Raw genomic sequence first — 23,520 nt, forward strand, 5'->3', positions numbered from 1 at the left:
GTTCACCCTGCCTCATCCTATCGCAGCCTGGGTGTGAGGCCCCACCACCTGGCCAGTGCCCCCAGACAGTGGCCCAAGGTGACCCACACACACTCGAGCTGAGGGCTCCTCACTGAACACCCTGTGCAGTCCTTGGTGCTGGCCAGGGGATCCCATGCCTTGTGAGTGTCCTGGAGAAACAGCAGCTCTTCAGTTCTCAAGAAGAAATGGAGAGAGCCCTCTGCAGCAATAAACTTGACATGTTTATTAATTAAACTATCACTTAAATAAAAAAAAGTGCATAGAAAATAAACATGTTTAAAAACTCCTTTTTTTTTTTTTTGTTTTTTGTTTTTTTTTTTACAACTATGTACACTTTTTATTTTTACATTCAGTCTTTTGCAGAGCTTTCAGCATTTTTTTTAACTATTAAAGTATTTCCTTCTTCCCTGTGGCAGGGAGTTAACACTGATGTACTTTAGACACATTTCCTCTTAAAAAAAAAAAAAAAACCAAACAAACCAAACAAAACAACAAAAAAACCCAAACAGCCAGAAGATTGGAAGAACACAAGAAAAAAAAGGTTTTGTTATACATGATAAGTTGTCAAGAAATGTATTTCTAGAACATAACCTTGCCTTTGCAGAGCTTTTTTTTTTTCCTTTTTTTTTTTTTTTGAAACAATTATTCACCTACCTGTAGTTACTAAAGAGACTGTAAGTTCAATAAAAGAAACACCACAAGTATAGTTCTCGGCTGATAGACAAAGCTACTGTACCTTGTTAAAAAGATACCAGGAAAGCACAGAGCACATTTTTCCCTATATGTAGGTGGTACCCCAACATTCATAACCAAAATGAGAGGAAGGAAAGGAAGAAACCAAGTTGTACAAGTACTGACTGTAACAAGAAGGGCCAGGAAAGGCCGAGCCGCCCGCTCCCAGCTCCCGGCCCTGGCTGCCGGTGGGAATGTGCAGCAAGGCCTTCCCGGAGCCGTGAGCAACTGTAACACAATCCTTATCTATAGTGTTAAGAGAATTAAAAGCCATGAACCGATACTGAACTAGGCTTCATTACACGGTGCATTACTATATTAGTTCCTATATATATTGTATTTATAGTTATAAAAAAATTTGCAGGTGTCGGGAGTGGACCAGTGTATGGGTGAATGGCATGATTCTGCACAGACCATCCTGTTGAAGAACCCAGTATTGCTTTGAAATGAAAGAAAACCAGAAAGAAAAGATACCCAGCCCTTTGCAATGACCCGCTTCTCCTTTAAAAAAAACATGTCGGTTTGTACAAAAAAAACCAAAAACGCCCTAAGGTTCCTTTTTTAGTATTTTCAGATACCATGATCTGCGTCAGTCCTTAGAAAATATACATTCATACACGGGGAGCTGGGTGCTCCTGGCCAGCCCAGGCTGAGGATGGGCGGGCTCAGCTGCCCTGGTTGCCCCAGCCCTGCTGCCACTTGCCCCACGGGCCCAGGCTGGCCATGGCGGGCGCAGCTCCCTGGGGGTACACAGACAGTTTCACTGGCCACAGCGGCTCCTGCCAAGGCAGCCGCAACGGGAATAGCAGCAAAGCAGGCAGCCCGCCGGCTCGGCTGGTCCCGGCGGGAGGAGGTTGCCTGGCACTTGGATCCTGGGGGACTCCTGAGACACAGCGCTCCCCCCGACCCTCCTTCCCACTTCTCCCCATGGGGGGTGGCTCTGGGCAGCGCTTCCCAGTGGAGCCTCCTCCCGCAGCCAGGAAATCGGGAGGCGGCAGCAGCGCAGGGGTGAGAAAGCACGGCGTAGCGGAGCTCTGGGATAAACTCAGGGGCTTTGCCATGGCGAGGGCTGTGCCCCCACCCTGCATCAGAAATGGAAGGAAAAGGGCCAAGAGCAGCTGTGCCCGGGGCCGAGATCCCCCAGGTGGGCACTCTCTGGGCTCCCCAAGGTATGTGCGTTCCCAAACTGTCAGTGCATCAAATCATCTCAGTAACAAATGCAGCGTCAATGTGACTTCGTTTTCAACAGTTACCCACAAATAATCCTCACACAGTGCAATAACAAAAGGAAATCGGCAGGTTCCGAACCTCCCGAGCGCTGCTTTTCCTTCTCAGGGCAGAGGAAGAAGTCTCAAGACCAGAGAGGTGTGGATTGGGGATGCCCCTCTGAGAGACCTGGGGAGTCAGCAGGCACTCCCAGTCCCTTCCCCACCAACTGCTGGTGCCAGTTCAGAGCAGCCCTCGGATATGTCGGCTCCAGGAAGAGAGGCTCCCGTATCAACTGCAACCTAACCAAAAGGAAAGCTCAGAAAAGCAAGGGTGCTTTCTGCTTTCCTTTCTACGCAGAAAAACCCATCTGCCTTTGGGGGATAGACTGTGGGAGGAGGTGCGTGTCTCAGACTGGCCTCGCAGCAGAGAGGTATCGAGGATCAGGTCTCATTCTATCTTGTTTTTCCTTTTTAAACCCTTGCAGGATGCCAGTGCAGGCAAGGCAGAATGAAACTTTCTGCCCGAGTCACACATTCTCCTCCCACAGAGCCAAACTCATACCATGCTGGGCAGCTCTCCCTCCTGCCCCTGTCCTTACGGGCAAATACAGTTTAAGGTCCAGCCAACCCTCCTGGAGACAGTTACTGAAGTCAAAAAGGCAGAACAAGAGTAGAAAACAAAACTAAAGCAACCCCCCCACTGGAGAAAGGCTCAGACTGTGTCCAGCCAGGTATTTCCTAGAACCGTCCTATGAAAATAAAAAAAATCATTAAAAAGAGATTCTCTTAAATTAGGATAATACCACTGTAAAAAGCCTCGTCATAAGTGCTTTCCCCTATGAAGTGCTTCTCATAGAAAAATATACAAAATATATTTACATTTATAAAACCTTAAATACTAAACTGTAAACAGAACAGAGCAGAATCCAATGTTGTCACTGTCAGGCTTGGGTCTCTCACCTCTCTCTGGTTTTGCTCTGAGGCACAGGGCAGACCCCATGGGAAGGAGGACTCACACTGCTCCAACCAGGATGGTGGTGTCCCTCAACTTGCTCAGACCTGGCCTGGTTCCTCGTCCACTGCGCCAATGCCTCACGCATTTCCTGTAAGTTAGGGGATGCTGGGCGGACGAGGCCGGCTGGTGCTTGGCCTTGCCTTTGCAGAGAACTTTGGCTCTGTTTTGGTGCCCTTGCTGTGTCTTCTGGGGAATGCAACATGACTACACCCAGACGACTGACCATGACAGGCACCAGCCTGCAGGGTCACTCTCCTGCCTGCCTCCCACAGCCTTCGGACACTGTGGCACGGCGGAGCAGAGCGGGTGCCTCCACACCAGTCCTCCCTAGTTCCTGCTCTGCAACAGTGTGCAGCCAAGGCTGAGGCTGGCTCGCACTCCCCCTCTCTCCCTAGAGACTTCTGCCCGGTTCCTTGGGACACCACTGGCTGGCTGCACCAGCAGCTCACTGGGCAGAGGGGGAAGCCAGCTACTGGAGACAGGACCCAGAGGACCACTTCCCTCCCACATGGCTACAGAGGGAGGGCGTTGGTAAACGGGAGCCTTTGCTGGCAAAGACTTACAGTGCCCCAACTGTTGGCACAAGCCCTCTCTTCTTGCCAAAGAATGCCAGGAGTTCCCCTACTCTCAGGCAGGGATTTCAGAGCAAGATGCCAGCAGAACTCTTCTTGTGTCTAGTTGTGGGCTGCTCTGTTCCACTCTCCTCATGAGCAGCCAAGCCAGCCCCCTGCGCCACAGAGCCCTGCGCAGGCAGCACACCTACTCCCACTCACACATAGTGTTTTGCAGACATGCAGTTCCAGGGGGTCATTGGTGAGGCACAGCTCTTCTCCCCAGGAGGCAAGCTCAAATACTGCGCTACCCAACCACCGACTCAGCCCTCGGAAGCAGAGCTTTGAGCCAGGAGACAGAGAGGGACACGACCCATGACTGCTGCCCCGCGCCTGGGCCTGGGGTGACCTCCCCCCCCCTCCCACTCATTAGCCCCACGCTGAGAAACAAATATGGGGGCAGGGGGAAATGAGAATAGCAAAAACATAACCACGCTGAGGATCTTCTCCAGCCGCCCATGTCTCTCACAAGGGTGAGTGTGCACATGCGAGACATGAAGATGTGGACTCGGACAAACACAGCCGCCAGTCTCAGGTCCCTGAGCCCAGCCCATCTTCACTCCTGCTTCTGGCCTCTCTGTCCCATCCGAGCGGCCAGGGAGGGGCTCACTCGAAGCTTTGGTTCATCCCAGGCCCTGCAGGGCTCACTTGCAGCTGATGGAAGTTCTAGTTTAAAAACTTCCTACATTTCTTGGCACCGCAGTTACAGGGCAGTTTGTTGCTGGCGTCTTCAATGGGGAACTTGTAGTCATAGGTGAGCTCTTCCCCTCTGTAGATTTTGCGCATGGCAAAGATGACAATGTGTTTCTGGCCATCGATGTTGATGACCCGGGAGTAGCAGTTGGGCTCGCAGGAGTGGTTGATGAAGCGGGCCGCATTCCCGTGCATGGTGGCATCCACCACTTCAGAGTCGTCAATGCGGAACATGTAGCACCCGATGCCCTGTGCAGGGAGGACAGAGGAGTGTTAGCGCAGGCAGGGCAGCACAGCCACCCCAGCAGACAGCCCAGCTCTGAGGGAGCTCTGCAGCCTCTCTCCACCAGGCCTCACACACTCCTGCCTGAATCCTTTCATGCCCACATTCACTGAGACTAATTTGAGACCCTGCCCAGACCACAGAAGGAAATGAGAAGTGCCTCTAAAGCTCCAGCAAAAATGAAAATAGCCCAAATTTGTCATCCCAATTTGTGATGTTCCCAACAGAATTTTCATACAGGCCTGTCCTACCTTCACAGCCACTTTCTAGCTCTCCCACACTCTTTAAGAACATCTACAAAAGCCCAAAACTCACCTTACTGTCGTAGTATTTCTCTCGTTTGTCAGTGAGGATGGAGCGAATGACATTGCCTGAATATTCTATCACCATCTCACCTGCATCGATGTTCCTTTTGCAGAACAGACCCCGGCCATGGATAGGAGACCTAAAATGCAACAAGAAAAGTGAATTATTTCAAATGAGACAAGCAAAACTCAAGAGCATCAGATTGCAAAGGCTGCAGAAAGCAGGCTATTTGTGACAAGGACCACCGTGGTACTCTTAACCCTTCTCTAAGGGAACAGTAACAAGAACACCAGCAGGTCACTCTGCCCACATCTGAGCTATTGCCAAGGTAAATCCAGGGAGAAGGAAGAAGGAAAAAGCCCCAAGCCTGCTTTTCCCCCTCAATTTTGCAGTCTGGCTTCACAGAAGGTTGCCAGTTTCCACCTTCCCCTATCCTATAGGCAATGGTACCAGAGCAAAACCGTACCTGTAGACACCAACTGCCTCCTTCGAGGTCTTCTTCAAGTGCCGGAAGCGCATGGGCATTGGCAGATCCATACTGGTCGCTCTCCTAGAACAAAGAGGCACTGCTAAGTGACGACCTGCATTTGAGACTCTGTGCCATCTATTAACTGGGGCACTTTCCAAGATGGAGTAATTTATACACTGTGACACTGCAGCCTACAGAGAACACAATCAAAATTAATGCAGTGTTTTCATATACATATATGTAAAAGGATCATTTCCTCCCTTTCCTCCTCAAATTCTCATCAGATTGTTTTACATTAGCAAGGAAAAGAAGCATTTGAAGGCAGACTGGTCTGGCGGTCACCTTCAGCTGTCACCTCTCTTGTTATTGCAGGAGTCACCTCTATGTCTGGCAGTGCTTGGCAGCTTTCAAGGTTTACACACCCCTCAAAGCACGCAACCCTTACCTGAGCCAAATCTGCTCGTTTTAACACCCCAACACTATTTTCCCCTTTGAACCTTTACGCCCTGCTGCGTACCGGGCTGATTTCAGCTGCACTTCTTCCTCTTCCTCGTCATGCGGGTTGTATTCTGGTGGCTGTCGGTGTTTAGAAGCCAAGAAATTAAACATATCAAATGCAGATTTCCTGCAATTTAGAGAGACCAAAGGGAGTTTGTTTTACTGTCTGAAAATAAACATGTGGTTGCCACAACAGTCTGATGTGTTTACTGCCTCACACCTTGCCTACTCTGTCCTCTCTTACAGCCCCTGCACATCAGGGTAGGCACAGTAGGTTCTGACAACCTCCTGTAATAGCCCCAGCCAGGAAAGCTTTGTTAAGCCAAGGGTCACGAAGTGGCACAGGACAATGCACAGACTTCGAAGATGCCAAATGGTTGATTTTCATGTGCCAGCTGTTAACATTTAACTGAGAGCTTTAGTGCTGCTGAGATTTGTTGCTTCTGTCCTGCCACAGCATTAGTTATAGAGCCAAAGGGCTGTTAACCCCAATACCAACAAGGCTCACACTTGCCTCAGGTGGACTTCGGCCCGAGCAGAGCCATGTGGGTTCAAAGGAGGTTCATTGGCCTCCTCTGGCTTGTGAAATCTGAACTTGTAGTTGTGGCAGTGCTTCGCTCCATACAGTTGCTCAATCAGGAACACAACAGTATCATGGATAATCCCCAACATCCTCAAACCATTCACACCTGGAACAAGAAATAGAGCACAACAAACACTAACTATCAGTGCAGACTTAGAGCAGGAAGGTACAGCAGCTTGTCACAAAGAGCTGGGACACCACACTGCTGTCACAGCAGCTCTGTATTAGCTATTGCATTCTATGCGAGAGTTTCTAATCCTTCCATTACCCTCCATAAAGCACGCAGCAGGTCAACTGGAACTATTAAGACTCTAAGACCCTCACAGAAAGATCTGTTTGCTCTCCTGCGTTCAGCAGAGGGTGTTACCTGCAAAGGACAGCTGCTTCAGGCGGGCGTTGGAACGGGCCTCTTGCACCTTGTCAGTCAGCGACTTCCAGGCATCTGCAGCACACACACAGGTGACAAACGGTGACAGGGTATCCAAGTGCTGGGATACTCATATTTAAACAAACTAATTGGAGAATATGAAGTTTGCAACTTTCCATAGGCCATAAATTAAGATCCTTGGATCCAGTTGCTTTAATTCTCTTGAAAAGTCACATTGGCATAAGGGAAGGCAGGGTATTCAGCAATTAGAAAGTCTGGACACCCAATACTCCACTGTGTGATCCACATTGCCTATTTCTTGACGAACTATGGTTCAACATCATTGGTCAATTGATAAAACAAAATGGGTCAGTGATATACATTCCGCTGAATATATTATGTTGCAAAAAAAGAAGAAAAAGAATAGAATCCAGGCATTATCAGGAACTAGGATTGTTCTAGGGCTGCAAAACAAGAGATTTCTCTCTCTCTTTTTTAAAATCTATAAATAAAGCAAATAAGAGGTTCTCAGAAGTAATAATTTTACTTCTAGTAAGGACAGGTAAAACCAGTACAACCAATACTGCATGGTTCTCACCTTCAATGCTTTCTGCGCAGATCTGAAAGCCATCATCACTAGAGATCTCAAAAACCAAACCTTTTTTTGGTTTCTTCTCACCAAGACACTCTTTCCTCTTTTGTTCTTGCTGAAGCCAAAACATAAGAGGGGAGCTGAAAGTGCTCTCTTCCTCCTCGAGAGCTTTTGAGCCTAGGAAGACAGAAGCCAGCACGAAGATGGGAATTGGAAAGAACAATGCTTTTTACACCTGGTGTCCCACGACTGAAAATAACTTACTGACTTGCCTTTTCACCAGCAAATCCAGCCAAGAAAAAAATGCTACAGACCGTTGCAGTAAGAATGTGAAATCTCAAGTGCTGAAATTCTCACAAACTAAAAACAGAGACAAAACTATTTGTCCAAGATCTACAAATAGCAAACAAATCTTTCCTCCCCTTATAGCAAGGGAACACAAACTAATAGCTCTGAGCCTTTTCCTGACAGAATGACTAACATAAAAATCAAATCTTCGAACATCACCTTCCCAGTCCAGGAGAATTCCAAGACTAGATTGTTTTTGAAGAAGTGACATACCTGCATTTTCTTGCTCATTTATTGAGTTCTGTGTTGATTGAGGTTCTGGGACCACAGCTGGTTGCCTTGGGAGGGAAGGAGGAGAACATGGGGAAAAATAGCTAACAACCTGCCTCATTTCCTCACCAACCCTGAGCAGTAGTCCATGAAAACTTGAGAACTAGACAGATACAAGAACCTTTTCCAGATCAAATGTTCTGACATCAGTTCAGTTGGAAACGAACAAACAAAAGATTCTACTCAACAGCATTTCTGTTTGCAGCCTCTATCAGTCTGTGGGCAGCAGCCTAATTTCACACAGCCAGTGACCCGCTCTCTGTGTCACCCCCACTCAGGAATAAGGTGTAGGCCAACAGTCAGACACTGCTGAACGAGCATCTCGTCAGCGGGCACTGAGCTTCCCAGAACTACACACAGCTTAATGCAAAATGCTTCCATATTTCGTCTAAATGTGACTGTACATTCCCCACTGAAATCTCCCCAGGCATTTTAACTAGGAATGCCAGACTTCCCGCATTCTCCGTACAAATGCCCTTCAGCTCAAGCGAGCAGAATCACATAGAAAGGTCTGTTCATCTCTTACCCTGCAGACTGCCCCCGTGGCTTCTGCAACAGCTGATCTACGCTGGCTGCATCCTGCGCATCTGCCTTCACAGCAGGAGTCCTGGAACAAAAAGATTTGGGAACATTCAAAATATCTGCCAACCCGTGTGTGCCATGAATGAGACTGGAAAGCAGGAATGGATCCACTGGGGATTGCCACGACGGACTCGGCAGTTCTGCAGAATTGCACAAGTAGCAACAACAGTTCCTAAGATACAGAGAACCAGATCACACTTCCAGCACCGCATCAGAATCAAAAGTTGCACTTCACAATTTGCCTTGACTTGCACAACTTGCTGGAGAAACTAGTGCAAGATTCTCTCATACTGTTACAAAACACCTCAGGAATGAGCAAAACCAAACTCTCCTCTTACCCTGTAGCTGAGACCTGGGGTACAGCAACAGCCCCTTTGTCAGGAACATGAGCTTCAGAAGAACCAGCCCACATGTGAGAAGTTTTGTGCTTCTTTCCATTCCCTTTGTCTAACAATGGCTGGATGCGTTTGATTTTTGGCTTCATTTTTGTGGCACCCAGCACAGAGCTACTCGCAGACTGCTGACCAGGTGATGGGGAGCCTCCTGGAGATGCTGAGCTGGCATGCATCACTGACGAGGAAGCCTTGCTCTGTTCGAGTCCGGTATTGTTTGGAACATCAACCAGCTGTGGAAAGCTTGACAACTGCGTCGTTGCCGGAACCGTGCTAAGGTCCAGCTGGGAGGATGCAACCCCGGTTTTGTTGGCTAAGAGCTGTGTCATGTGCTGAAGCTGGTACGAGCCCTCTGGGTCAGCAGAGGATGGAGCGACTGTCATGCCCATTGTCTGTGCTGAGGGTAGAACACATATGCTTGAAGCAGCTGTCATGGCTGCCGTAGATGGAGTTTGAGATGCTCCCAGTTGTGAAAACATCCCAGAACTTGGCGGTAAAGTCATGTGCTGCTCCTGAAGACCAAGGCTTTGCTGACTAGCTTTGATCAGGAGGTTGCTTATTGAACCAAGGTCCCCCAATAATCCAGGGCTTGTTAACGTTACTGAACTTTGTCCCAAAACGTGACCAGGAACTGACCCACCAGTACTAGGGGCTGCCGTGGCCTGCATGGACACGACATTCAGCACTGAGGAACTCGATGTTAGGCCTGATACAGGCCCTGCTGGAAGGTGACTGGCATCTGGACCAATAATGCTGGGAGATGTGCTGACTGCAGTAGTGGTCCCACCTTGCGGAAGCAAAGATGTTTGCTCAAAATACATGACCCCAGACTTTGACCTTTTGATAATATTGGGGACAGTTCTATGGGATGTTGAATTTGCAATGGTTCCCAAATCCAACGGGTGATTAGAAATCTGGGAAGGAGCAAAATTAATTAAGGTCATGTTGGAGACCATATCAGAAGGAGCTATAGCAGAAGGGGTTCCAGAAGGAGCCAGCTTCTTGTTCTTCCGTGACTGCAGACGAGATATGGGCCGTTTCTTGCCCAGGGCAGCAGCTGGTGTAGAAGCAGCAGTACCAAGGTCTGTCCTCTGACTAGCTTCAGACACTAAGAGCTGAGGATCAGGGGGTGGCTGCACCCCAATTAGAAGACCTGGTGAAGGACTGCTGATGTTTGGTGGGAAGCCTGTCTGAGCGGGTGTGGAGAAGGGATGTATATGCTGGTGATGGGACATGGGCAGGAGACCCTTGCTCGTGGGAGGGAATAACGACTGAGATGGGGGCAGGCTCGGATTTAATCCTGTGGTCAGTGTGAGCCCGCTCCCCATGGGCCCCAGAACTGAAGTGCTGGTTTCCATCACACTCTGCGCAGAACTAACAGAGGGTGTTAACTGTATCTTTTGGGTGACACCATTGGGAAGAGTTTGGAGGACATACAGGGGCTGCATGTTTTGATTAACAACCAGAAGTTTTTCTGCGGCTGGCTTGAGGTGGGGTGGTGTTGTTTGCACCGCAGCATTGGAGATCTGCGAGGGGCCAGGACTCTCTGTGGAGTTTGGCACATACTTCTGGCTCTGGAGGGGAACAGTGGGTGATACCGGCACCTGGATACCCGGAGTCCCGCTGTTTCTTGTTAAATCTTGGTTGCTGCCATGCCCTTGCTCGACAGGGCCGCAGGCTGGGCTGGCTATATGCTCTGCATCTATGTGACCCTGGATGAAGTGATCGGGAGTCATGTGTCCTTCAGGGCTGGGGTCTACCCCTGGACTCAAGAGAGCTGCATCACCTTCCCCTGAGGCAGATTTTTCTGTGACTGTCACTCTCTTCTCTCCAGACTCTGTGGAAGGCAAGGCAAGCATCGACCTCTCTCCCGAGGAGGAAAGTGAAGACTCCGAGATAACGGCAAGCCTATTGTGATTTTGGCTGGGCACCGTAGGGCTGCGAGTGGTCAGAACAGAGAGATCGGAAGGAAGCTCCAGTGGCAATTCAAACTGCTCCTCTGCTGATATGGAGGAAGAGACACTGCTGTCCACTGGTTCGGTGGTGGGCAGCTGCTGGGAGAACACCTCAAACAAACCCATATCCTTGCCACGGTTGCTGTCAAGACCTAAACCTTCTCCAAGCGTCAGGAGTTCAGATGACGAGGACTCCGGACTTTCTCCCAAAGCCTGCATAGATGGTGTGTTCTTCAGCACAAAGTCCATGATGTCAGAAGGGAGTATGTTCCCACAGTCATCACTGTTGTTATTGTCAGAGTCAGATTTCAGAAGTTCTGTGTTGAATGTGTCCAGTAAGTTCTTGTCAGCAGGTGTGCTTGCGTGAGCCCTGCGGCCCGTTTCCAATGAGCTCAGCTGTGCTTCCAGAGAGTCCTGACTCTGCGCTTTAACCCTGCTCACAGGGTGGCAGTTATCAATCTTGGGGTCAGTTTTGTGGACAGTGGAGCTCTTGGTGACTTGCACTTTCTCACCAGCTTCTTCAGTTCTATCCAGCTTTAAGGTCTCTGTCCCATTCTCTTTGCCACTCCTTTTAGTTACCTGGCTGACTTTTCTGGTTGTTGCTGTGACACTTGTATCACTTTCAGTTCCATCATCCACACCATCTAGCTGTGAGATTTTTGGAAGATCACACTGCTCCTCCTCCCTGAATAAGCTATGGGATGTGAGCCTCTCCTCTGTGTTTGAGGAAACCACCGTCCTTGTAAAATTGTAGTAGTATAAGTCGTCTTCATCTGATGTGCTCAAGTCATCTGCCCCATCCACTTGGCCTTCCGCAGACCGCTTCCCTCGCTTCTTGCCAGTTGAGTTACTGTAGAAGGGAATGTCTTCCTCTCCATAGGACCTCACACCATACAGAGGAGTCAATCCAAAGAACATATTGGATCTGGCCCGAGCACTTCTCCTTGGATACCTCCGCTTGTATGACCCTTCTTCTTGAGCTTTAGTGCCATCCTGGAGCATCAAGCTGTTATCTTGCATGGGCAAATTTTCGTATGTGTTATTCTGAGATTCCTGTGTTGGTGCTTCATTTGGACTTCCCTGAATTACAGGGTTCTCTTCCGGGCTTTCTGAAGCTGAGGAGGGCTCTGCCAGAGCAGCCAGGTCTGCCCCTGCAGACTGAGTTTCGGCATCACTTTCCAGCTGTGCATTTTTAGACTGGTTTTCACTTTCCATCTTGAGAGGAGTCAGAGTGACTTTAACAGTGCGTTTCCTGGGTGCCTGCGATTCCTTAGGGGCTGCTTCAACCTGCACTGCAGACCCTTTAGATGGCCCTTGTGAAGGTGGAGACTTCTCACCAGACTTTTCAGCAGGAATATTATTACATAACCTCGGGCTAATTTGTTCAGTTGCCAAACCCTGATTGCCAAATTCTGGTTTCAGTTCATCGCTGCCCACTGCTTGACCTGTCTCTGTAAGAGATTTCAGGGAATGCTTCTCTTTAAAACTGTCTTTCGTTAACTTTTTGCCTTTCTGACGCCTGTCTCTGGGGGCAGTAACTACCTGCTCACTTGCTGCAGGAGATCTATTGTTTACTCCAGCAGCCTTCAAGGCCTTTGCATCCACCTCATCAACCACAGTTGTTTTCTCTGGCTGTACAGGTTCCATGTGCTGATCTCTGTCTTTCCTTGGGCCTCTCTGATGCAAAGGTGGAAAGGGTATTGCTTCTTTGGAAGAAAATGATCCTGAACACTCTTGAAAGGTTCCTATTTTAACATTCATTTCTGTGCCCAATGAACTTGTTGGCTGAGTGGACACTTTAGAGCTTCCTCCAGAAACAAAAGTATGAGACGAATAATCTGTGTCCTTTGAGGTTTTCATCTTCTCTCCCTTAGAAGCCGCACCTTTGGCTATTAAATCTGAACTGCTGGAATGTTTCCCTTCTGTAGATTGAGATGCATCCAGCTGGTAAGTTTTATTTCCAGTTGTAGCCACTGTTTTCTGGGAGCCTGAACTGGTAGAGCAACTTTGAACTGGAGCGCTTGGAGGACCTGTGCACACTGACCCCACAAAGCGGTCAGTACTTTTGGCAGTCGGTTCATATTCTGAAGAGGCCCCCATGCTGGAAACTGAAGACACACTGTGCCTGGAGTAAGTGTTTCCAGCTCGTGTAGGGGAAATCATCCGGAGTTTTGATTGTTGCTGTGACAAAGAAGAGGTGCTGTGTCTCCGAGAACCAATGCTCTTAAGTCCCGAGGACAGCAAAGGATCTCCTACTGTCACTATTTCATGGGTCACTGGGGTAGGACTTCCTGAGAAACAAAGGCAAGAAAGACTGTCAGGTGATTTTAAACCTTCACAATCAACGCACATCCAATTCCTCCATACAAAACACAAGAAATTAAAACGCAGCAAAAGTTTTTGGCCAAACAATGCCAACACGGTGTTGATACTTTTGGGTAGGTGTTAAAGACCTGATACCATCAACCAGGATCCAGCAAGTTTGTATCTCAGGGTTTGCTATCTCAACTTCAGATGTGTATGTTCAACATTAGTTTGAAAGAAAACATTAGTCAGAAACAGCTGCTGAATTACAATACCAGATTTCCAATTCTCTCTGGAAAAGTACTGACTGAAATATTAAGTCCCTAACTGGTATCACAGCGCTTTTGGCTCACTACTACTACATGGCCCAAATGCTGCCTCTTCTTCATCCCAAGGGAATGTTTGTTTCAGTTGTGCATTTCTTGGCAGGCCATCTCTACTGTGTATTGTCAGAACTTTCCCCTCCTCAAACTATTGCCATTTCACTGCTTTCTCTAGAAACAGTAAACTAAACACCTCATCCTGAAAGAAGCCAAGAAAGACAGGAACTAAACCAAAAATACTTCCAAAACAAACCTCAATCAAAGTCAACAGGACTAGAAATACCTGCAGACGGTAACGGCCTAGAGCCAGGAGACCTCTGTGCGGATGGGTAACTTGGCGCCCTGATCCTGGGACCCTTTGAGACCACTGGATAGTAACAGGAACTAGAGGTCTGAGAATGCAAGGGACGATCTGGTGATGGTGGGTTTACAATTTCAGGTGCATTTCGGGTGTCTTTTGGTAGAATTTCTGTTGTTGAAAAAAAGAGAAACAACAGTATAAGCCATCACTGAACGCTAAAAAGCTATGATCTGATAAAGTATATACTATTACCATGTTCCACTTGGAGAATCAGGGTATTTGTTAAATAAACACGAAGTCAAAGATCTGACATCAGATAATGTCTGGTTTCTTCTTGAAAGAACGTTTTCAAATACTTGTAGCAATTGCTCAGCTTACACATGAAATTTCACCATGTATTTATAGTTTAAGATTCTGTGTTAACAATGACGACAACTATAAACATTTAAAAAATCTTTCACAGCTTTACCCTTGGATACAAGGAAGCAATTTGGAAATACAGAAGCACAATATAACTATTCAACATTGTATTGAACAACTCCCGTATTACAGACCAACACCAACACTCCAAATACAGTTTGAAATTTTAGATCACTAGAAAATTCTCTGAGTTGTAGACTAGAAACCATCCCTGTAGCAGTGTTCGTTTGGCTCAAGTTTTCAAAGTTAGCAGTAAATCCAGGAGCTTAAAGTCTTAAGATGCTGTAACATGGAAGCCTGAATTGGATTCTAGTCCAAATTTAAGAGATTTGGTTTAGGAGATGCACTATGGCAATACCATACAGAGAATATACTTCTATGAAGTCCTTAAAAGATTACCTGAAAGGGGAACTGGGCTATGGGCAATTGTTCTATTATCATCATGCTCTACAGTGCTGTTGATGTCAGGTTCTACGACCGGAGGCCGGCACTCCATGATTTTGCAGGTATACACACAGCGCTTCCTGGCATCTGTTGTGCTCCAGTACACCCTGGAGCACCTGGAAGATAATTCAAACAAACCAATTTACTCAACAGCTGAGTACACCTCATTTCTGTTCTAAATTTTCCATTTCTCAAAACTACACTGGCCAAAGCCCTCCTGGCAGAATGCACTGCACACCCAGCTTAATCAGAGATTCCTCAGAAGTGTAGGAAAAGCTACAGTCAATTTTCCCATATGTTACTTCAGTGCTTGTTTGACATGAAATATAATGAAAGACATCAACTCTTGAAACAGCTTATACTCACTGATAGCCAATGGGAAACAACTTATCTTCACAGTCTGAGAGGTCATTCAGAATTCCTAAGCAGTCTATCGTCATTGAACCTGAGCAGAGAGAGGAACAGTTCTGTGAACCAGATTCCAGCACCAAAGGTGGATCACGTATCCAGAGACTAGATCATACCAATCATCATGTGGATGTTCTCTGGTTCCAAGCCACTAAGAAATTTTCTTCTCAAACTGATCCCTTCAAAGTCCACAAAAACTCTCCTAAGAACTTCAAACCCATTCTCAGGAACCACCTGGAACAAGAACCAACAAAACCACTTGTTAATTAAAGGAACCACCACATGTATGGTACGCAGTTTGTCCTAATTGACGCTCAGTTTGGTCTTTTGGTTTTTGAACTACCACACAGCACCACTTGCCAAACTTCTCTGGGCCAGTTGTATTAGTGACTTCTTTTTAAGAGCACTGTGGTCCAGCCCTTGTTAGCAAGAAACACGTTCAACACGAACTTCTAAAAAGTGTTCATAGTTACAGGCTAACCCCACCCTCAGAGTGTGAGGCAGAGAGTGAAGAATCTTACCTCTCCTTTGATCAAATCACGATGCCTCTGGCAGTAAACTTTCTTATCGTCCAGAAAGACACAGTTCTTGGCTCGTGAGCACATGAAATGATAGTTACTGGTACAGGAAGTGAGGCAGCAGCCTACTGTGGCGCCTGACTTCTGGCAGAACTCACACCGCTGCAAAAACAAAAACCAAAAAATTAATCCCTTCTAAAACCAGACCACCATTGCTATTGTCAGTTGGGTTTTTTTGGCACAGACAGTTGTTAAGAGTAATGCCTGATCTCCCGCTTCATTGCCACTCCGTTTCACTACAGTGACTCACACACACAAGCGAGACATGGAGGAGGAGGTGAGAGGAAGAAGGATCCCTCACATGGAACAACTTTTTCATTTGTGGACTGGTTCTTCCAGGCCTTTCCCAAACTTTCCTGCTTGTGCTTCATATCCAATCCTCACATTTGCAAGCTCCACTTGGTCTCCACAATATTTCTGAACCGAGCAAGGATAAAATAACTTTCCAAATACCTTCAGTCAGTTCTATTACATATAGTGTTAAACAAAAACTGCAAGGAAAGGACAGAGAAGAACAAATGCACACAAGGCATCTTTTAGCTGGGCTCCCATCTTGTGATTCTAAATCAGCGTGAAGTTTAACAAAGTGTTCTTTGCTTCTACCCACCAGCTGCTTTCCCCGGATCACAGCCATGTGCACGTTTTTCAGAGAACCATCATCATCTTCAAACACTTCTGCTGACCACAAAGCACAGTTCACATGTGTCCATTCGTTTTGGCCAATATAGAGAAGACGTCCAGCATCCTGAAGAATAGAAGGAAATGTTCTTTTCAGATGCTCTAGAAGACACAACAATTCACAAAACCCATCCAGCCTACCCACAGCACCAAATCCACAGCACTGCTTAAATGGGGTCCTACAGAGACGGGCATGGGGCAGATACTCACGTTAGCACTGTCATCACCATATTTCAGGCACAACGCACACTGCCTGTTGTCTTCCACATCCGGAGGCGGGTTCAGTTCAGGACTATCCTCTCTGCTTCCGTCAGAGCCTTAGAGTTAAAAGAAAGAACAGTATTTTTTCTTGAAATTCAGGGAGGCAAAAATTCATCTGGAGGGATTGTCAGTAAGTGAACATGGTAGAAGAGTTTTCAATAGCCAGCTTGGAAAGCAAAGCAGATGTCAGCCTCTGCAGAACCTTCATTCCGGGGGAAAAGAGGTGGGTGCAAAAGCATTCCTGGGTCCAAGTTCGGCTCAGAAACATCTCATATGTTACTGCCTCTGAATGATTTCAGGTCACAGAGGTCTCCAAGACAGCTGCATTTCTGGGTTTGTGATTGGCAATCTTGACATTGGTTCTCTTACCAGAGATGGGAGGTGTAGGAGGATGTAGAGGAGTCGGTGAATCTGGCTCTCCAGGCCCTTTGAGTTTTGGAGCTGGAATGATTTTCTTCATCAGAGGGGGCTGTTCAGTGCGGTTGTTCTCCTCACGCTCCTGCCACTGAGCATAATTATGGTCGAGCGACGGGGGCAGCACCGCATTCGGCAACATACCACTGCTGAGATGCAGCAAGGAGTCAGTGTCACACCTGGCTGCACCAGGGGACCTTATGCCCTGCCTACCTGGCGTCCACCCCCCAGCAACAACTCCATTAATTACCTACAGCCCGCATGCCCTCCCACCAGTCACATCTTAAGGTTAGTGATGTGGCTGCCTGCTTCTTTGAAGGGTAACAGATGCAGGAGGGCTACCCCAAATGGGGGTGTGAGAAGGAGGAGAGGGAAGGAAGGTCAGGACTGACAAGCCAACACACGGTATACCTAGTTCTAAATAAGAATTTCAGTTACTCTGCTTAAAACAAGGAAGTGTGTACAAAACACGGGAATGGGATTATTGTGTAACTTCTTAGGAAAATCTAAAAAGGAAAAGAAAAAGGGAAAAACAGAAATTCCAACCCCACAAACAGGCTCTTTCAATACGTTTTGCTTGGCCAGCTGGCAAACAGCAGGGTGTTGCAGTCAGATAGAGAACAATTACTTACTTGCTTGTTACTTTATTTGGCTCCCAAAATCTGGACTTTTTTACACTGAACCATGGAAAAACACGCTCCATTTGCTAAAGGAAAACAACATCCCATGAGAAAAGTTGGACAACATACCAAAAAATTCAAAGACGTTCAGCCAAGATATACACATGTAAATGCACAACCAGTAACATTTCATTAACATTAACAATTCTGACAATGTATTATTTTATTCCTGGAAAGACCCAAGCAAGGCTAAATGTGGTGGCCCTTTGGACTCCAACATCAACAAGCAGTGGTAGGATACCAAGCAGATTTCAAAGTAACTGAAGGCCAGCTCACCCGAATAAAGAAGGACTTGACCATGCTGTTGGCCTTCTTAATCTCTGGCTGCCCCCCATCAGAATTAATGGCTGCTTGAATTATCTTCACAATGTCATCACTAAAATCCAACTGTAAGAAATCCACAAAACTTCACATTAACAGGATTGTCTTTTGCACAGCTATACCAACCACTAATTTTTTAAGGCATCAAGTAAACTTTGAGGTAACTGTAAGATTGAACCAGAGCATCAACTTAAAAGCAGAAAGGGTATTTGGCTGAGAAGAAACAAGCAGCCCTCTGCATTTGTAAACTGGCTGGCAGAGCTGCTACACCCACAACTGTTCACTTCAGCTGACTGCTGACTGGTTTTAAATCCACTAAACTAGCTGTCTCACAAGGATTTGATCAAAATGCCAGGACATTTGCCAACCACTTTGCAATATACAGTGTTCCCCAAGATTAAAAATTTTGTAGGAAAAAAAGAGGAAAAGGCTGCTCTCTGCAAAGAGAACTGAACCATGAAGCTTTAGTTTCCAGCTAACCAACTGCAGCAGGGCTATTTGGCCAGGCCTTCAGTCAGAATTTGCATGTTCAGAATGACCTGTCCTGCTTTTATCTACATAAATGTCTGACTAAGAGCAAATGGGGTATAACCAAGTACCACTGCTGGCTACAGAGAGCCCCACAAAAGCATCAATTACTTGTGTCTGGACCAATATTAACCAGCATCAGCCAGATTTTTAGCAGCATGATAACCCACTTCCTTGATCCTAAAGAAAACGCTTAAACTCATCAGTTATGAACACCATAGGTGATGAAGCAATTCACAGTGTCTAGTAACAGAGTGGAACATGATAACTTTGACATACCACAGAAGTATAACCTCCTTGATCCATTTTCCTTTTCACTCCTTCCAGATCCAGAGGTTGCTGCTCCTCCTGTTTACTGACTTCTGTTAGAACAGGAGGATCGGGACCCTCAGGAGAGCTTCTGGATGGGATACTCTCTTCTGTCTCAGGATTTAAATCAGGTGGTTTTGCTGCCTGTGAACACCAGCAACGAGACAGAGAGATGTTGACTACTGAAATGCAGCTACTCCTGAAGATACACTCTCAAGCACATTTATTGGCCCAAAGATTCTCGCTAATGTGAAGGAAAGGAGACCAGAGTTCTGAATTTCTGTCCGAAATGTAGGGGCAACAATGAAAAGCTCTTAACCAGCTTTCTGCTGAGACCTGTAAGGTGCACAGCAGGACAGAGCCATCAGGCGTAAGGATCAGACTCATTGCTCAGAAGCCTTATTTCTGAATGCGTTATTTCAAGACAAAGATCCTGTTCTTCAGTCAGAAAAGCACCTTCACCATCACAGAGCTAAATCCTCCCATTCCTTGAAGAACTTTACCCTATTTTTCTTTCAGCTTCAGAAGTTGTATCACAGATACCCACTTCTCTGCTTCCAAAGGAATCAACAAAAGACAGAAAAAATAGAAATAAATCACAGCACACGTTGTTCCAAGTACGATGCAGACACTTCTGCAGTTTGAGGCACAGCAACACCTCAACAACTCAACTGAGTTCCACGTACACTTCAAGTCAGAGTAACACCAACAGGGCACAGGCCCCAGCTTACCTGTCGATACCGCAGTAAGTGGCTGGTAGTTCTGGAATTCAACAGGGCTGTTAAAACCTGCTTCAAGGAAATCTGCAGCTCCTTTTCCAGTGCCAGACGCCATTCTGCAGGATGCTGCTCCGTACAGTTAATGCAGGTGTACGCAACACTCTCGGGCAAGTTGGAGAGTATCTCATACATTTCATCTGGAGACAAAAGAAGACAAGATAACCATCTGAACTGCTTTACTGAAGGATACAGGGAAAAATCCCTGCCCTGCACTTCCTGCCTAACTGAAACACTTTTCACGTAACAAAAGCCCCTTGTACAGCTAATTGAGGGACAATGCCTTTGAGGAAAGTCCTGTGCTTTCAGGATGTCATTGGTATTAGCACTGGTTTACCTGTTGTCACTCTACAGGTATTTTTCAGGTAGGTCACAACAGGTGAGCATGTTAAAGTAACACTCTAGTAGAAAGGTCCAAGACTTGATTGCTTTGGTCTAATCACTGCCCCATGTTTTTCAGTACTGAGAGGATGAGGTTTTCCTTACCAGAAAGGTTTTCACATTTGGAGTGGACCCAGCGGTCGCATTTCCCACACTGCATCATCTTGCTCTCGTAGTCATCATCATCGTAGCATTTGTCACAGAGAGGACAAAAATTTCCTGCAAACAAAATGGGATCTTATCAGAAGTTTGGGTGCCAAACACACCTTAAAGGCTGTGTGGTTACTCACTGGTTACTTAAAAAGAAAGCAGCTCTGAACACCCCTCCCAGTAAACTGCCAGCACAGTCCCCTCTACTATTATGAGGCTACAAAAAATAACTTTGGAAGGCCAACAACTACTTAAGAATTCCATGGCTGGGCAGCCATTTTTTGGGCACGGCGAGACTAACAAAATACTATATTCAAGAGCAAAATGAAAGGACAAAGATGACACATAGGCAAGAAATTAGGTGGAACATTAGAAACTTTCTGTTTCAAGATTTTTCCCCAGAATGCCCTCTGAGGTACCAAGGCATCGTGTACAGCAACTAACACAAGGAACAACCACTTTACAATAGAAATTTTGTTTTTAAATTGCTTTTAAGTCAAAAGTATTTTAAAATGTCTTTTCCTCACCTCAACTGCTACTTGAAACTCTGGGGCAACAAGTGTGCAATAATTCCTTTATATGGCAGAGTGTTTACATGCTGAAAGCCCCAAACTTAAAGCAGTGGTGACTTCGGTGAGCCACTGCACAACCTAAGATCCTGGCTTTGAACTATTACGTGTGCTTTCAGGCTCGACCATAACCAGCCTGCACTGCTGGCTGGACCGTGCCAAGCTCAGGTGCCACGCTGGCCCTCTGCCCACTCACACTGGCTGATTCAAAACCAAGCAGCTGAGGAAGCTCCTGCTGTAAAGAATCACAACTTTATGTACCTTTAGCAAAGAGTTTGGCACAATCATGACACAGGGAGAAGTCATGAGACCACTGTGCATCCCACCCTTTGCCTGGTGTTGTTGATCCACAGCTCTTGCAGCGAACACACTTGGTACATATCTGGAAAATGAATTCATTTGGCAAGAATTACTTGCTTTTATCCAGCAGTTTCTCTGCTTTCAACACATTTCATAATTTTTACTATTTCATAAGTGCAGAGATGTTACCCAACAGAACAAGGAGTTTTAAATGCTGAAACTTTCACTGAAAAGAACCGAGCTCATTTCCTTTATGGTAAGATGGTGATAATGCAACAAGAAAAAACATGACACCAAATCACAGTATAGTTTTTTTGTCCTTCATATTTGCACTGAAGAAAATATCACCTTTCCCTCACATAAAACACACGTAGTTGTGGCAGTTCTTCTGATCTAAAACATAAAGTCCTATTTTAACAGTTTTTAAACTCTGTATATTGTAGAAGGAAACACATACGAAGTCTTAGAAGCAAATACACTACAGGCGCTTGTTTAGAACAAAAGCCTGAAAGACACAAATTAGCACATTAATCCGAATTGTCTCTCAATACCAGTATCAATGGGTTTGTTAACAAGGTAAATGCTTCCATTTTAAAGACCTTCTTCCATGTTATGAGACTATGATCAAAAAACTCACTATGATCTTATGACTTACTACAACTGAAAAAAGGGGTAATCTCTTTAAAAATTCTGCTTTCTTCAAACATCAACCAACCACCTCACTATCTATTTCCAAATGTTCTTTCTGATGCAATAGGCACCTTGCCTTGAAGAGATGAGGAACTGCATCAGAGGAAATCACCTGCAGAGCTCTGCTCCATGGCATTACCATCAGTCAACAAATGAATTACCCAAAAAAGAAATTAAAATCCCTCACCCAAACTTTCTTTTTCTTGGTGGGTTTTGTTGGGTAGTTTGGGCCCAGGCACTCAGGGTGATAGCTGTTTCGGCACTTGTTACACTCCAGCAACTGCTACAAGAATAAGGAAAAAAAGCATTAGTACAGACACCCTGCAAAGGGATGCAAAATTCTGGACTTTGCCATTTTTGATTGGATCCCCCCACTCAGGTCATGAGAAAGAAGCTGCAATGGAGCAACTCAAGAGGCCTCCTCCCCAGCGCACAGAGACTCTGCTCCTGGCACACGCTTGCTGGCCGCCCTCTGGAGCGAGAGGAGCCCTGGGAGCAGTGGGGGTGCTGCTCAGTCTCCAGTGGTTTTGGGGTACCTTGGTGGCCTGGTGCTGTCTCCCACAGACGTGGCAGAACTTGCAGCGACGGCAGCACCAGTTCTCCAGCTGGTCTTCCTGGGGCCGCTCGCTCTCCTCCAGGCAGAATTTGTGGAAGGGCTCACAGCAGACCTGGCAATATACAAACTGCAAGGGGGGAGAGGCAGGTTTTAGCAAAGCAGAAGCTGCTCCATGTTCCCAAACCAGCCCCCTTGTGCTCCGAACTATTTTGAATTCTGCTTTACAACTGACAGGACAAGATTTTAGGAGGGAAACTGTGTATTTCAGGTAACCTAAACACCGACCTGACACCTCACGCCCACTGGGAGTCTGGTACCTGTTAACAAAGTGCTTTGAGCATTGACAAAGGCCTATAGGGTTCTTCAGGATCTCCCTCCCTCACTTCCTCCCTGTATTACAAGCCAACTGCACCAGAAGACACACTTGGTGCGTGAAGTAGGGACATGCAGAGCAAAGAGAGTCTCTCCCTCCGTTCAGTCCACTTTGCCATTACAAAGCTCTTCTAATTTCTCTGTATTCTGTCCAAGGCTGGTCGTATCAGAAAAACAATCATCCTCAGGGCACAGACACCGTAGGCTCACAGGGAACGTGGGAATCATTTGTCCCCTGGGGGCCCCTGACTAAGAAGGGGATGGCTCCATGCCCCACAGGGCCTTCATGGACCTCAAGTGCACTGATGTCCACATCCAGAACTTAACCCCCTTTTCCCCTGCCCAATCATCAGAACCCAGGCCCTCCTAGAGCACTAGCACCACTTTCCCAGGTCAGCTGGTCTGGAGATGCTGAGAAGGCACCTATCTACACCTGGAAATGCATTTAACACATCTCAATCCAGCTCCTTAGGCAGCGCCAGAACCTTTCCAGTCATGTTTCTGTAACAGTTTGCAGCTCTCGGCAGATACAGATGCACCTGGAAAAGTCAATGCTGCCTAAAACCCTTTAGCACCATTGGGCAGTCCTTCTTATTTCAGGTTAAAAGAGAGCAAAGCTCCTGCTTTACACCAGATGTGAGTTCCCAAATTTAGAGACATGGGTGCTCTCAAATATGCTGTTCTTCACAACTCATACGCCTCCAAAAAAAGCACCCTTGAAGTTTCCAAACTGATTTTAAATACCTTGCCCGTTAGTATCTTGGGACAAATTCTAGCAAGGACAGATTTACAGGTATTATTTTAATTTCTTCTGGATTAAGGTAATTATAAT

General features: G+C 46.5%; 1 protein-coding gene across 1 annotated transcript in view; it reads right to left on the reverse strand.

Annotated features, from left to right (window-relative positions):
- Positions 1-221: 221 nt before the first annotated feature.
- KMT2A (lysine methyltransferase 2A) overlaps positions 222-23,520 on the reverse strand; it is a 42,533-nt gene continuing 19,234 nt past the window's right edge. The window contains exons 12-37 of the mRNA XM_042034029.1: positions 22,297-22,443; positions 21,948-22,043; positions 21,032-21,152; positions 20,157-20,270; positions 19,626-19,810; positions 18,865-19,038; positions 18,013-18,123; positions 17,689-17,762; positions 17,012-17,205; positions 16,592-16,698; positions 16,311-16,448; positions 15,647-15,805; positions 15,242-15,359; positions 15,084-15,162; positions 14,673-14,833; positions 13,836-14,021; positions 8,917-13,216; positions 8,523-8,603; positions 7,940-8,004; positions 7,385-7,555; positions 6,787-6,861; positions 6,351-6,525; positions 5,856-5,963; positions 5,336-5,419; positions 4,879-5,008; positions 222-4,529 (exon numbers count right to left, since the gene is read on the reverse strand). Coding sequence (XP_041889963.1) covers positions 4,254-4,529; positions 4,879-5,008; positions 5,336-5,419; positions 5,856-5,963; positions 6,351-6,525; positions 6,787-6,861; positions 7,385-7,555; positions 7,940-8,004; positions 8,523-8,603; positions 8,917-13,216; positions 13,836-14,021; positions 14,673-14,833; positions 15,084-15,162; positions 15,242-15,359; positions 15,647-15,805; positions 16,311-16,448; positions 16,592-16,698; positions 17,012-17,205; positions 17,689-17,762; positions 18,013-18,123; positions 18,865-19,038; positions 19,626-19,810; positions 20,157-20,270; positions 21,032-21,152; positions 21,948-22,043; positions 22,297-22,443 — 7,629 coding nt within the window. The 3' untranslated portion in view covers positions 222-4,253. The remainder of the gene's footprint in view (positions 4,530-4,878; positions 5,009-5,335; positions 5,420-5,855; positions 5,964-6,350; positions 6,526-6,786; positions 6,862-7,384; positions 7,556-7,939; positions 8,005-8,522; positions 8,604-8,916; positions 13,217-13,835; positions 14,022-14,672; positions 14,834-15,083; positions 15,163-15,241; positions 15,360-15,646; positions 15,806-16,310; positions 16,449-16,591; positions 16,699-17,011; positions 17,206-17,688; positions 17,763-18,012; positions 18,124-18,864; positions 19,039-19,625; positions 19,811-20,156; positions 20,271-21,031; positions 21,153-21,947; positions 22,044-22,296; positions 22,444-23,520) is intronic.

Source organism: Corvus kubaryi, unplaced genomic scaffold, assembly GCF_017639235.1.
Source record: "Corvus kubaryi isolate FWS band 111438036 unplaced genomic scaffold, C.kubaryi_AGA036_p1.0 37367, whole genome shotgun sequence".
In the NCBI taxonomy this organism is placed as follows: Eukaryota; Metazoa; Chordata; class Aves; order Passeriformes; family Corvidae; genus Corvus; species Corvus kubaryi.